General features: G+C 43.9%; 1 protein-coding gene across 1 annotated transcript in view; it reads right to left on the bottom strand.

Annotated features, from left to right (window-relative positions):
* The window catches only part of KIAA0319L (KIAA0319 like), a 202265-nt gene that overhangs the window by 26675 nt on the left and 161343 nt on the right, over positions 1-14247 (bottom strand). The window contains exons 8-13 of the mRNA XM_077295806.1: positions 10938-11025; positions 10762-10854; positions 9778-9910; positions 8701-8929; positions 7657-7780; positions 7434-7566 (exon numbers count right to left, since the gene is read on the bottom strand). Coding sequence (XP_077151921.1) covers positions 7434-7566; positions 7657-7780; positions 8701-8929; positions 9778-9910; positions 10762-10854; positions 10938-11025 — 800 coding nt within the window. The remainder of the gene's footprint in view (positions 1-7433; positions 7567-7656; positions 7781-8700; positions 8930-9777; positions 9911-10761; positions 10855-10937; positions 11026-14247) is intronic.

Here is a 14247-nt window from a genome sequence, read left to right on the forward strand (position 1 = left end):
AGGGCCCAGAGAAAACCCACGCAAACATGGGTGAAACATACAAACTCCTGGCAGGTGTTGTCCTTGGGATTTGAACCCAGGACTCCAGTGCTGCAAGGATCCAGTTATTCCAGTAAAACAACTGAATTTAAGTGATTATCAAACCCCTGCTCCCCCCCATCTGTTGCCTGCCTTCAGCTGCACTGATATCAGAACGTACTCATTTGGAGTACTAATGCTGGCAGTGAGAGTCAGCACCCGCCTCATCCCCCTGAGTGTCCTACTTATCAGGACAATCTCCTGCAGCAGGCTTGCTTGTCCCCAAATGAGTACGTTGTGATATTAATATACCTGAAGACAGGCAAATAGACGAGGGAAAAGCAGGGATTTGATGCCCCCTACATGGTATTTGTTTACAGGAATGAAATCAATTCCTCTAATAAAGTGATTTGAAAAGTTTCATAACTTTCCAGGCTGGAAAAAAATATTTAAAAAAATATAGCAAAGTTAAGAATAAAAGTTTAGTTACTCTTTAAATACATATAGATTTGTGGAATATAACATTTTTTCTCATTCAAACGACTTCTATGGGCTTTTTGTGATTAGTGAGGCTTTTTTTCAGCAGCAACTTTTATATTCATTTTTTGTGATGAAGAAAAAAAAAAAAAGTGTTTTTCTCACACTTTTCAATATCACAATGTGCCGCTAAAATGCAACTTTAAGTTGTTACCCTTACATTTTCTAGTAATTATTTTCACAAAGGGTGTATAGTTTTGGGTTATTAGTGGTGGGTCTTTTACTATAGTTTGTGCTAGTGGTGGCATTGCTTTGCTTTTAATTCTTTGTAGGCATATACAGTATATCACATCTTATTATTAAAAGGGGTTTCCCACAAACAAAATCTAATTTTAATCAATACATTTTGGAATAATAATAATTTCCACAATTGGATGTGATTAAATAAAATGTTCCTGTGCTGAGATAATCTTCTAAATGTGTTCTTGCTATGTACTGTGTAATGGCCATGTCTGACCGTGCAGGAACATGGTCTAATCATGCCACTGCTCCAGGGCATGGGAGGATGAAAAGAGTATACAGACATCACAACATGGGGGATTACGGCTGACTGTTTAAAAACAGGCAAGGAAATGTTTTACTTCACAAAAGGAATAATTTGTGATCCCATGCTGTAATGTCTGTATACTCTTTTTCTCCTCCCGCCCAGGAGCTGCAATATGATCATACTGTGTTTCTGCACGGTCAGACACAGCAGGGCCACATTTATAAGATTATCTCAGTACCGAAACATTTTTTATTAAAACATCCAATTGTGGAAATTATTATTATTATTCCAAGAACTATTTATTAAAATTAACTTCTGTTTGTTGGAAAACCCCAAGTCCAAGTGGACGTTTTCAAAAAGTTTTCACAAGGGTGTACTTCTCCCTTTATGATGCAATCATAAGGAGGCAGCAATACTCAAAGGGAATAAGAACACACCTCTATCATAGCTTATAGTAGATTTGTCAGTGTGTGAAATGTAATGATACAGCCCTGTTCTCCTAGTCTAACCTCCTAGATGAGTTAGTGTGGAGGGAGGGGCAGTGCAGCAGAGTTTACCTGTATCACATTACAAACCCTTGTTTCAGCTCTTCCTCTCATAGGATTGCCACCTCTGTTGTACTGTCCATCCCCCACCCTGCCTGTTTGGAGATGAGTGCTGAAAGTGTCAGCATCACACTTATGTCTGTTGTGCTCATCTTGAAATCTCTCTGCAGGGAGATAAGAGCAGGGTCTCATTACATCTCACACACAATCTAGAAGAGGCAGGTTTCTCCTGTGTAAGGGTACCGTCACACAGTGGCATTTTCATCGCTACGACGGTACGATCCGTGACGTTCTAGCGATATCGTTACGATCTCGCAGTGTCTGACACGCAGCAGCGATCAGGGACCCTGCTGAGAATCGTACGTCGTAGCAGATCGTTTGGAATTTTTTTTTCGTTGCTGGATCTCCCGCTGTCATCGCTGGATCGTTGTGTGTGACAGCGATCCATTCGCTGGTAACCAGGGTAAACATCGGGTTACTAAGCGCAGGGCCGCGCTTAGTAACCCGATGTTTACCGTGGTTACCAGCGTAAAAGTAAAAAAAAACAAAAACGTACATACTCACCATCTGATGTCCGTCAGGTCCCTTGCCGTCCGCTTCCCGCTCTGACTGAGTGCCGGCCGGAAAGTGAGAGCAGATCACAGCGGTGACGTCACCGCTGCGCTCTGCTCTCACTGTACGGCGGCACTCAGTCAGAGCGGGAAGCGGACGGCAAGGGACCTGACGGACATCAGATGGTGAGTATGTACGTTTTTTTTTTTTTTTACTTTTACGCTGGTAACCACGGTAAACATCGGGTTACTAAGCGCGGCCCTGCGCTTAGTAACCCGATGTTTACCCTGGTTACCAGCGAACCTCGGCATCGTTGGTCGCTAGAGAGCGGTCTGTGTGACAGCTCCCCTGCGACCACACAACGACTTACCAACGATCACGGCCAGGTCGTATCGCAGGTCGTGATCGTTGGTAAATCGTATAGTCAGACGGTACCCTAAGATGTAAGAACAGCCTTGATCTCCTTGCAAAGCCAGTAAAAGTTGGTGAGCACAGTAGACATTCATATGATTAGCTGTGTTGCCACTCCCCCACAGGGACCTTATCTGTGGTGTTAGTCATCTGCGCTTGGTTAGACCATGAGAGCAGGTCGGTATCATTACATCTCACACACTGAGAAATCTGCTGTAAGCTATGGTGGGACTGTTTTCCTCTTACATTTGAGTGTTACTGCTAGTTTATGATCAGTCAGCATCATGCATCATACAGGGAAAAGAAGTACATGCACCAGTAAAAACTGTCTGTCCAAGTGGGTGTTATCTTATTAGGTGGCAAATAATAATAATTTTTATTTATATAGCGCCAACATATTCCACAGCACTTTACAATTAAGTGGGGACATGTACAGACAATAAATTCAATACAAGCTAAGACCATTTAAACAGTGACATTAGGGGTGCGGTCCCTGCTCGCAAGCTTACAATCTACAAGGAAATGAGACACAATAGGTGAAAAGTGCTTGTTATTTCAGGTCTGGCAATTTTAATAAATAGGGATTTTCATATAAAGCTGCATGATCCGGTCATCAGCCCGTGTGTTTAAGTGCAATAGTCAAGTATCAAGTGCAGTTATCATGTGCATGGAGGGTGTGGAGACAGATGAATAGTAGGGTGCAGATTCAGAGTAATATTTGGAGGGAGGGAACAGGGCAAAGTTAGTTTACTGAGTAGTTGATGTGGTAGGCTTGTTTGAAGAGATGGGTTTTCAAAGCGCGCTTGAATAGTTCGGGGCTAGGTATCAGTCTGATTGTCTGAGGAAGTGCATTCCAGAGAGCTGGCGCAGCACGAGAGAAGTCTTGGAGACGGAGGTGCGAGGTTCGGATTACAGGGGATGTTAGTCTTAAGTCATTTGTAGAATGGAGGGCACGTGTAGGGCGATAGACAGAGATGAGAGAGGAGATATAAGGCGGTGCAGAACTGTGGAGAGCTTTGTGGGTGAGAGAGATGAGTTTATACTGGACCCTGTAGCGAAATGACTGGCACAAGATGGAGGCATTGGTGAAGCGGCTGGACAGAAATATGACCCTGGCTGCCGCATTCAAGATGGATTGGAGAGGAGAAAGTTTGGTAAGAGGGAGACCGATCAGAAGAGAGTTGCAGTAGTCCAGACGAAAATGAATAAGAGCAACAGTAAGAGTCTTAGCAGTTTCAAAGGTGAGAAAAGGTCGGATTCTGGAGATGTTTTTAAGATGCAGGTGACAAGAGCGGGTGAGTGATCAGATATAAGGAAAGTTTGGTGTCGAATATGACCCCAAGACAGCAGGCATGCTGCTTGGGAATTATGGTTGAACCCTCCAGGGTAATTTCGATGTTGCGTAGAGTAAGGTTAGTAGAAGGGAGAAACACAAGAAGTTCCATTTTGGAGAGATTTAGTTTCAGCTAGAGGGAGGACATGATGTTAGAGACAGCAGACAGACAATCCTTGGTATTTTGAATTAGGGTAGGGGTGATGTCAGGGGAAGAAGTGTATAATTGGGTGTCGTCAGCATAGAGATGATACTGAAACCAAATCTGCTGATTGTTTGTCCAATAGGGGCAGTGTATAGAGAGAAGAGGAGGGGGCCTAGGACTGAGCCCTGCGGAACCCCAATAGTAAGGAGATGAGGAGAGGAAGAGGAGCCAGCAAAAGATACAGTGAAGGAGCGGCCAGAGAGGTAGGTGGAGAACCAGGAGAGGGCTGTGTCCTTGAGGCCTATAGAGCATAGCATAGTGAGGAGGAGCTGGTGATCCACAGTGTCAAATGCAGCAGAGAGATCAAGGAGAATCAGCAGGGAGCAATGACCTTTGGATTTAGCTGTTATTAGATCATTAGAGACTTTAGTGAGGGCAGTTTCAGTGGAGTGTAAAGAGTGGAAACTAGATTGTAAGGGGTCGAGAAGAGGGTTATCCGAGAGATAGCGGATTAGACGGGAGTGGACCAAGCGTTCCAGGAGTTTAGAGATGAAGGAAAGGTTAGAGACAGGTCTGTAGTTAGCAGTGCAGTTCAGGTCCAGGGATGGCTTTTTAAATAAAGGGGATATGATTGAATGTTTAAATGAGGAGGGAAAGATACCTGAAGAAAGAGAGAGGTTAAATATTTTAGTCAGGGGAACAGTGACCACTGGTGAGAGAGACTGCAGGAGATGTGAAGGAATGGGGTCACTGTTGCAGGTTGTAGGCCGAGCAGAAGCGAGGAGCTTGGAAACTTCTTCTTCTGTAACAGGCTCAAAGATGTCTAGTGAGCTTGAGGTGCGGCAGGGAAGGGGATCCAGGCAAGTGAGGAGATTGGGCTGCGATATCCTGATGGATGTGGTTGATTTTTTCTAGGGAATATGTGGCCAGATCATCACTGCTGAGGTTGGTGATGGGGGCATGTACTTTAGGTTTCAGGAGGGAGTTTAAGGTTTCAAAAAGTCGTTTTGGGTTGTTGGATAGTGAGGTGATGAGGGTGGTGAAGTAGGATTGTTTGGCCAGATGAAGGGCAGAGTTATAGGTTTTGAGCATGAACTTATATAGTGGATGAAGTCTTCTGCTAAGAGAGATTTTCTCCACTGTTGCTCTGCACACCTTGAGCAACACTGAAGAAAGCGTGTTTGCATAGTGTGCCAGAGCTGCCGTTGCCTGTATCGGGTCTTTCTGTGTGTAGAAGGTGCTGCTTCATCTAGGGCATTCTTCAGTGTATTATTGAAGTGTAACAATGCTAAGTCTGGACAGGAGAGGGAGGAGATGGGGGCTAAAGATTTGTGGAGATTGTCCATAAGCTGACGGGTATTAATGGTACGTGTATTACGATAAGTGTGGTAAGTGGGGGTGTCCCGGGTGAGGAGACAATTCTTGACAGAGAAGGAAAGAAGGTTGTGGTCCGAGAGCGGGAAAGGGGAGTTAGTAAAGTCATGCAGCGAGCCGGGACGGGAGAAAACCAGGTCCAGAGTATTTCCATCCTCATGCGTAGGAGAATTAGCAAACTGTGAGAGGCCGAATGAAGAAGTTAGAGAAAGAAGATGAGAGGCAGATTGGGAGAGGGGATCATTCATGGGGATGTTAAAGTCTCCCATGATGAGGGCGGGGATGTCACAGGATAGAAAGTGAGTAAGCCAGGTGGCAAAGTGGTCTAGAAACTGGCGGGAGGAGCCTGGAGGGCGATAAACAACCGCCACTCGCAAGGAGAAGGGCTTAAAGAGTCTGACGGAGTGGACTTCAAAGGAAGGAAATGTATGTGAGGGAACCGGGGGGATGACCTGGAAAGCACATTGTGATGAAAGGAGCAAACCAACACTGCCACCCTGTCTGTTCTCAGGTCTGGCGCTATGTGAAAATTTCAGCCCACCAAACGAGAGAGAGGAAGTGTCGGTGGTGTTGGAATGCTGGATCCAGGTTTCTGTAATAGCCAAAAGGTTAAAGGAATTCGAGAGGAAAAAATCATGAATGTAAGTTAGTTTGTTACACACAGACTGTGCATTCCAGAGAGCACATTGGAAAGCGATAGGAGAAGGCATGCACTAAATGTTAATAAGATTAGCAGGGTTTCTATATGTAGCTGGAGGAGAGTAATGTATTCTGGTGGAGGGAGGCCCAGGGTTAGTGGAGATGTCGCTTGCAACTAGTAAAAGGAGAAAAAACAGTAAGAGCAGGTGGTGGGATGATTTGTATGAACGTTTTTGAGTGCTGCATGGAGGTATTGGATGGTTTGGAGTGGGTAAGAAATGTCAGTAAAGCTTCAGAGTTATACATGGGAGAGGGGAGAAGGGAGGGGTGGATATGGAGGAAGTGCACATAATGTGTTAAAGGGCGGGCAAGTTGTGAGAAAGCAGAAGTAAAAACAAATTAGAAGCAGATTGATATGATAAATGCATAATGTAGTATGACTGACCAAGAAGCATGATTGTATGAAAAACTTATGCACCTTACCTGTCTCCTGCCCTGTCCAACTGCCATTGTCTAACTGCCAATCACTTTATACTGTTGCACACGTGACCCCGTGCGCGTGCTATTCCAGCCAGTGCTAAATATATATGAAATGAAATGTCTAAAGCATCAGACACCAAATGGCCACAATCAGCAATTAACCAATTAGCATAAGGCCAGAGCAGGCATTACTATGCAGGGTAAGCAACCAATACTGAACAAGGCAATAAAACAGTGGGGGGAAAAAATATATAGCTTTGAACACGTTAAAGCAGAAACCAAAAAGAGAAAAAACAAAAACAATAAAAACAACAACACAGGAGTGATGGATTAAATGCCATGAAAAAAGCTTGCTAGATATGGTTCTGGTCACACTTGTCAGACAGAGCACACAAACTTTGATTGCAAATATCTCTATAACTGAGAGGCAAAATAAAGAAAAAAAATGTTTTATTCCACTCTGCAGCCACTGTTACAACCTGTGTCCAGTTCAACCAGAAAAATGTTGAATGGTGAAAGGACTATGCCCCAATAAGGTGTTAAGAAACTTCCAGGGGACATTAGGTTCTTCTTGATTGACTTCTGCTGTCACTGGGGCAAACATGTTGGCATGAGTTACAGGGGACATATATTCTCATGGCCTACACTGTAGAGCTAATATATAATGTTAAGAACCAGCAGCCCCTCCTGCTACTTGGAGAGCAAGCAATCACCATCTGTATATATGGACCATGATATTCACTGTGATTGTCCAACTTGTCTGTAACTACAGTATATATACAAAATAAACCCACATGCCTCTTCATTCATGGCAGTATATTATAGTATTCAATACTGAGCAAAATTTAGTCTGATTATTAAGAACTCTCAAAATCAAAAGTTTTGTTCACTGCAGTGATTGTAAATACGCACTGAGTTTTGTCCCAAAGATAAGTGACAATCTTCTGATCATCTGTACTTCGGCTGCCATCCAGAGTTGTACTGTCTACAGGTAGAGTGAGCTCCTTGTCTGGTCCAGCGTCAGCTTCCGGAGGCTTGTTGTTTTCTGAAACATTTGAGGTTTGCAAATATGACAATTCATACAATGATAACTCATATTAACCCCTTCAAACTAAAATCATCATGTGTGTCTTACCAGGTTGGACAATTACGGTCACCTCACTTGTAGACTGCTGTCCTGCAGAGTCTGTCACAGTGAGCTGAAAAGTATAGTCCCCTTCTTGCAGTGATGACAGCTGGAGAGTTGATGTTCTGACACCCTACATGGTGGAAAGAAATGTATTTACTTGCTTTTCACACATAAAAGTCCAGTGATAATGCAGCTCCCTGATATTTTGATTACAGACACTTATTCCATATTCACAGTATAAGCAATAAATATCTGATATAAGGGTTCCAACTCGGTCATCCAATCCAAAGCATGTGGTGGCTGACCGTTTAATATTTGTGTGGCTCTCATCACTAACAAATATCAGACATGCAGTACTTGTCCTGTGGATTTGACAGAAAGACCCTTAATAACATTGAATTAATATGTCTTTAGGCAATTAACAGGTTTAAAATCTATCCAATACTCTGTGTCAAGTGCAGTATCTTCCCCAAATACTAAGGAAAAATAAAATCATTGTGTCAGACTAAACTTGGCCAACCCCTTCTCATTCATGTTTGGCCCCAGTAAAATAAAAACCCTTATACTCACCTCCCGTGCCAGCGCCATTCCAGTGGTATCGGCATTCGCGTTGCCTGCGCTGGCTTCACAGTCCCCTGCCTTCCGACGTACTTAACATCAACAGGAAGCCCGGGCTGCAGCTGCTCTCTCGACTTCCTCTTGATAAATGATTTGTCCACATGGGGACAATGACCCCAGCGCTGATTGGGCACAGGGCTTACATGTCATAACAACAGCATGAGAGCCCCAGGACCGCGAGTGCTGATACCGCTGGAATGGAGCTGGCATGGGAGGTAAGTAAAAGTGTTACAATTTTAAAAGGCCAAACATGGGGAATGAGAAGGGTTTTTCCTAGTAGTGGACAACCCCTTTAATAGTTCGCTTTTTCTATTATCTACGGTTTTCTATGATGGCCTAATTAACATGTATATCTTTGGCCAATCATATGATAGACAAATTAACCTACTACCTACTTCTCATGGTATAAGCTACATAGGGGTTCAATCTCACCTGCATCTCCATAACTTTCCCTTTGCTGTTGGGACTCAAAGACCACTCATAGCTGACAATACCATGATCGTCTGTGCTCAGATTCCCATACAAGACTATGGCGTTTCTGGGCAGTGTAATGACTTGGTTGGCTCCTGCATTTGCCCCTGGGGGATAATCAACAGCTTTGTTCACTGTCAAGTTGGCTATTGTAGAGTTTTTTGCCCCATCAGAGTCTTCGACAGTCAACCTACAGATTCAAACATGGAAAGTGCATGAAGAAAAAGAATGAGAGTCAATTATCAGCTTGAGAGTCCTTACCATTATGGGATTATACATGTATTAGAATCTCATAATTCTGCACAATGTGTACATTGCTTGTCTTTGCTGTGCATAGACTATAATGAACACTTTTCAGTAGTATAATTGTACTTTATCATCACACACATTGAGACTATATTATAAAGCAATAAGTTATGATGGTGATGAAAAAAATAGGATTAAGCATTTGTTGTCATCCACACAAAGCACTGTGAATTAAGAACTATTAATTATTAACTGTGAATTAATCAAATGACAGTCTTTCTACATAAAGACATTTGTTCACATGTTGCGTTCTTGCCACACAAGAAATGCAGCATTTTACAATATTAGCAAAGTGAATGAGATTTCTGAAATCTCATGTGCAGTATTAATTTTTACTTTGAAGGTATCGGCAGATTTGAACTTTTAATGCATTGTTCAAACCGCAGCATGCCAATTCTTACATTGTTTTTCATCAAGTCAAATGAATAAAGAAAAAAATGCAAGTAAAAATGCATCAAAAAGTGTATATTTTATGCAGTGTTTTTTCTGCTAACGCTTTGGCTTTTGAAGCAGAAAAATCTACAAATACTAACTATGTGCACCTAACCTTACGATGACATTTTACTTAATCTACTGTTAATCACATTGCCTGATTGATTTCCCTCAGCCCGAACCTCCACGTGCCATAATAATGGGCATACCTGGCATGGTATTGTTAAGGCTATCGGTCACATGAAAGCTTGCTACAAAAATGTAGTCATATCTCACATCAGACAACAATTAAAGCCTTACCTAAAAGTATAATTTCCAGGTACAAGATTTGTCAGTTTTAAGATGGCAGTGTCCGCTGTGATCTTCTCCTCTCTTAGAGGACCCTTCAGCTCTTCCCAGTGATAACTAACAATTTTCTCATCGTCAGTGCTCTCTGTAAAACAAAGCAGGACAGAATTAACCATATGCTCTATCTTTCATACAGGCCATGCTTTAATGCTGTAAACACTCCGTTTGTAAGCAATCAATTCCATACGAAAGTATGAATGCCAATAAATGGTCTGCAGTTTAGCACTTTGGACATGGGCAGCGAATGATGTCTGCACTCCTTGCCCTCACTTAAAGAGGTATTCCCATCTCCAAGATCCTATCCCTATATGTAGTAGGTGTAATAATCATAATATTAGAAAATACCTCCAACTAGAAATGTAGTGTAGCTTTTCTGATTTGCTATGTCTCTTCCCTCATGTGCAGTACTTGCAGGACCTTAGATATCCATGGTAATGACCATTGATATAGTGACAGTTAGTTAACTAGTTGTTAGTGGTCGTAACCATGGATACCTAAGGTCCTGCAATGCCTGCACATGAGGGAAGAGACATAGCAAATAAGAAAAACTACACTACATTTCTAATTGGAGGTATTTTCTTATATTATTATTATTATTACACCTACTACATATTGGGATAGGATCTTGGAGATGGGAATACCGCTTTAATCCTGATTATGGAGCCTTACATGTGGCCCCATAGACACAACTCAGTATGGGCCAGTGTGCAGATCTATTCCTACGTCCGCATAGCAGAAGAGTGCAGGAACCACCTACTGTTCACCTGCATTTGTCTGGTCCGTAAATCGGACCAAATGAGAGCATGCTGTGCGCTTATCCACACAGACCATTGGATACTATGGTATCTTCTAGTTTTTTGCAAGAATATAGCAAGTGCTCTCTGAGCATAAACAGACCATTTAGACCAGAAATGAATCAATAAACAGGATACATACGGCTGCCATCAATCACAGTAGAAGTGGTAGGCAATGAGATTTCCTGGTAACGAGGGGACACAATTGCTACTGGAGGTTGGTTCACTCGTGGCTCTGTGAGAATGAGATTTATACTTAGGGAGAATGATTACATGTTTACAAGTCTTACAGAAGTACATCTTAAGGGGATGTCTGACCTGGTTTCACTGTGACGTTCACAAACCCTTCTCCATGTGCGTTCTCTCCATCCACAATGACTTTGAACTCGTACAGACCTGCTGTGAGCTGGTAGAGGAAAGCAATGGTGATGGAATGAAGCCAGTCTATACACAGCAAAGTACAGGACTAGGACTCTTCTGTAATAAAATACACTGTTTAACCAGCGATGCCATAAACAGCCTTTTCTCCCATGGGGTTTTCCGATGAACAAACTACATTTTAATTATAAGATCTTAGAATAATAATAATTTACACAATTGGATGTGTTACAAAAATGTTCCTGTACCAATATAGTCTTATAAATGTGCCTCTGTTTATTGGCTGTGTCTGACCATGCAGGACCATGGCCTGATTATAGCACAGCTCTTGGTCAGGGGAGGGAGCAAAAGAGTATACAGATATCACAGAATGGTATCACAGCTGATTGTTTCTGTGAGGTAAAACAAGTTTGCTGCTTGTTTGTTAACATATGTGATCTCCTCAGAGGAGTAGCTAGGGTTTTGGTTCGGGGGGGTGAAGCTTCTGAGTGGGCCCCTAACCAGGTACCTTGATTACAATTCGGTGACACGCTCTAAAAGTGGAAGAGTGGAGGAGAACCAATATTGATATTACTGCCATATGGTCAGTGGTAAATACAGCCCTACAGAACATATAAGAGACACAGCACAGCTACAGATGTCTTACCGCTTATGTTCTCTGATGGAATCGTTCATTTTCCCGTCTTTTCCATCTGGCCCAGACCGATATGATGACTTCTTCCAGCTACAACTCGTCTGCAGAGAATACAACAAAGACACATCTGACTTCTCATATTCCAGCCCTATCACCATCTATTCCCAACCTGCACAAACTCCTCATCCTACTGATACCCTAATACTGAGATGCTGCTGCCGTATGTGTCCCTATTACTGCCCCTGATACCCCAATACTGAGCCGCTGCTGCCGTATGTGTCCCTATTACTGCACCTGCTGTAAATTCTAAAGCACCCCTCTATAATATAGTAATGCCGGGTGCAAGTGCCCTAGAAAACAGTGCCCATATTTTGCCCCCTACAAAGTAATATTGCCCTGTGTGCCCCTTTGATAGTCACAGTAACCCGAGTTCCCCTATAACAATAAATGCCCACTTTACATTTAATGTCCCGAGTCTCCCCCTGAACAGCTCCTCTATACACAGCATGATGCCCCCTCACTGTATAGTACCACCCACACAGTATGTGACCCCTTAGTAGACTCCAAACTGTTTGATGGCTCCAACACTGTATGATGGCCCCTTCACTGTAATCCCCACACTGTATGATGGCCCCATAGATAATCTCCATATAGTATGTGCCAGATAGTCCTCAATATAGTACAAGACCCTCCAGTATAAGGCAGTACACCTATAGGCAGACCCTATGGTATAAGGCAGCACCCCCCCATAGGCAGATCCTATACTGTATAAGGCAACCCCCCATAGGCAGATCCTGTAGTGTATAAGGCAGCACCCCACATTGGCAAATTCTATAGTGTATAAGGCAGCACCCCCCCATTGGCAGATCCTATAGTGTATAAGGCAACATCCCCCATAAGCAGATCCTATAGTGTATAAGGCAGCACTCCCCCATAGGTAGATCCTATAGTGTATAAGGCAGCAATCCCCCCATAGGCAGATCCTAGTGTATAAGGCAGCATCCCCCATTGGCAGATCCTACAGTGTATAAGGCAGCACCCCCCCATTGGTAGATCCTTTAGTATATAAGGCAGCACCCCCATTGGCAGATCCTATAGTGTATAAGGCAGCACTCCCCCCATAGGCATATCCTATAGTGTATAAGGCAGCAACCCCATTGGCAGATCCTGTAGTGTATAAGGCAGCCCCCCCATTGGCAGATCCTATAGTGTATAAAGCAGCACCCCCCCATTGGCAGATCCTTTAGTGTATAAGGCAGCACCCCCCCATAGGCAGATCCCATAGTGTATAAGGCAGCACCCCCCCATTGGCAGATTCTATAGTATATAAAGCAGCACCCCCCCATTTGCAGATCCTTTAGTGTATAAGGCAGCTCCCCCCATTGGCAGATCCTATAGTGTATAAGGCAGCACCCCCCATAGGCAGATCCTATCTATATATATAATTGTCTAAGGGTTTTTCCGTCTGTCTGTCTGTCTGTCTGTCCTGGAAATCCCGCGTCTCTGATTGGTCGAGGCCGCCAGGCCTCGACCAATCAGCGACGGGCACAGTATCGACGTAGATGTCATAATGGTTGCCATGGCGACGATGATGTCATAAAGGTTGCCTCGACCAATCAGCGACGGGCACAGTCTGCCGCGAATTCTGGAATCATCATTGTCCATATACTACGGGGACATGCATATTCTAGAACACCCGATGCGTTAGAATCGGGCCACAATCTAGTAGTGTATAAGGCAGCACTCCCCCCATAGGCAGAACCTATAGTGTATAAGGCAGCACCCCCCATTGGCAGATCCTATAGTGTATAAGGCAGCAACCCCCATTGGCAGATCCTGTAGTGTATAAGGCAGCCTCCCCATTGGCAGATCCTATAGTGTATAAGGCAGCACCCCCCATTGGCAGATCCTTTAGTGTATAAGGCAGCACCCCCCATTGGCAGATCCTATAGTGTATAAGGCAGCAACCCCCATTGGCAGATCCTGTAGTGTATAAGGCAGCCTCCCCATTGGCAGATCCTATAGTGTATAAGGCAGCACCCCCCATTGGCAGATCCTTTAGTGTATAAGGCAGCACCCCCCCATAGGCAGATCCCATAGTGTATAAGGCAGCACCCCCCACTGGCCGATTCTATAGTGTATAAGGCAGCACCCCCCCATTGGCAGATCCTTTAGTGTTTTAGGCAGCACCCCCCATAGGCAGATCCCATAGTGTATAAGGCAGCACCCCCCATTGGCAGATTCTATAGTGTATAAGGCAGCACCCCCCCACTGGCAGATCCTTTAGTATATAAGGCAGCACTCCCCCCCCATAGGCAGATCCTATAGTGTATAAGGCAGCACTCCCCCCCATTGGCAGATCCTATCTATATATATAATTGTCTAAGGGTTTTTCCGTCTGTCTGTCTGTCTGTCCTGGAAATCCCGCGTCTCTGATTGGTCGAGGCCGCCAGGCCTCGACCAATCAGCGACGGGCACAGCATGGCGACGATGATGTCATAATGGAAATCCCGCATCTCTGGCAGCACCCCCCATTAGCAGATCCTATAGTGTATAAGGCAGCACTCCCCCATTGGCAGATCCTATAGTGTATAAGGCAGCACCCCCCCATTGGCA

The sequence above is a fragment of the Ranitomeya variabilis genome, chromosome 3 (assembly GCF_051348905.1).
Source record: "Ranitomeya variabilis isolate aRanVar5 chromosome 3, aRanVar5.hap1, whole genome shotgun sequence".
NCBI classification, from domain to species: Eukaryota; Metazoa; Chordata; class Amphibia; order Anura; family Dendrobatidae; genus Ranitomeya; species Ranitomeya variabilis.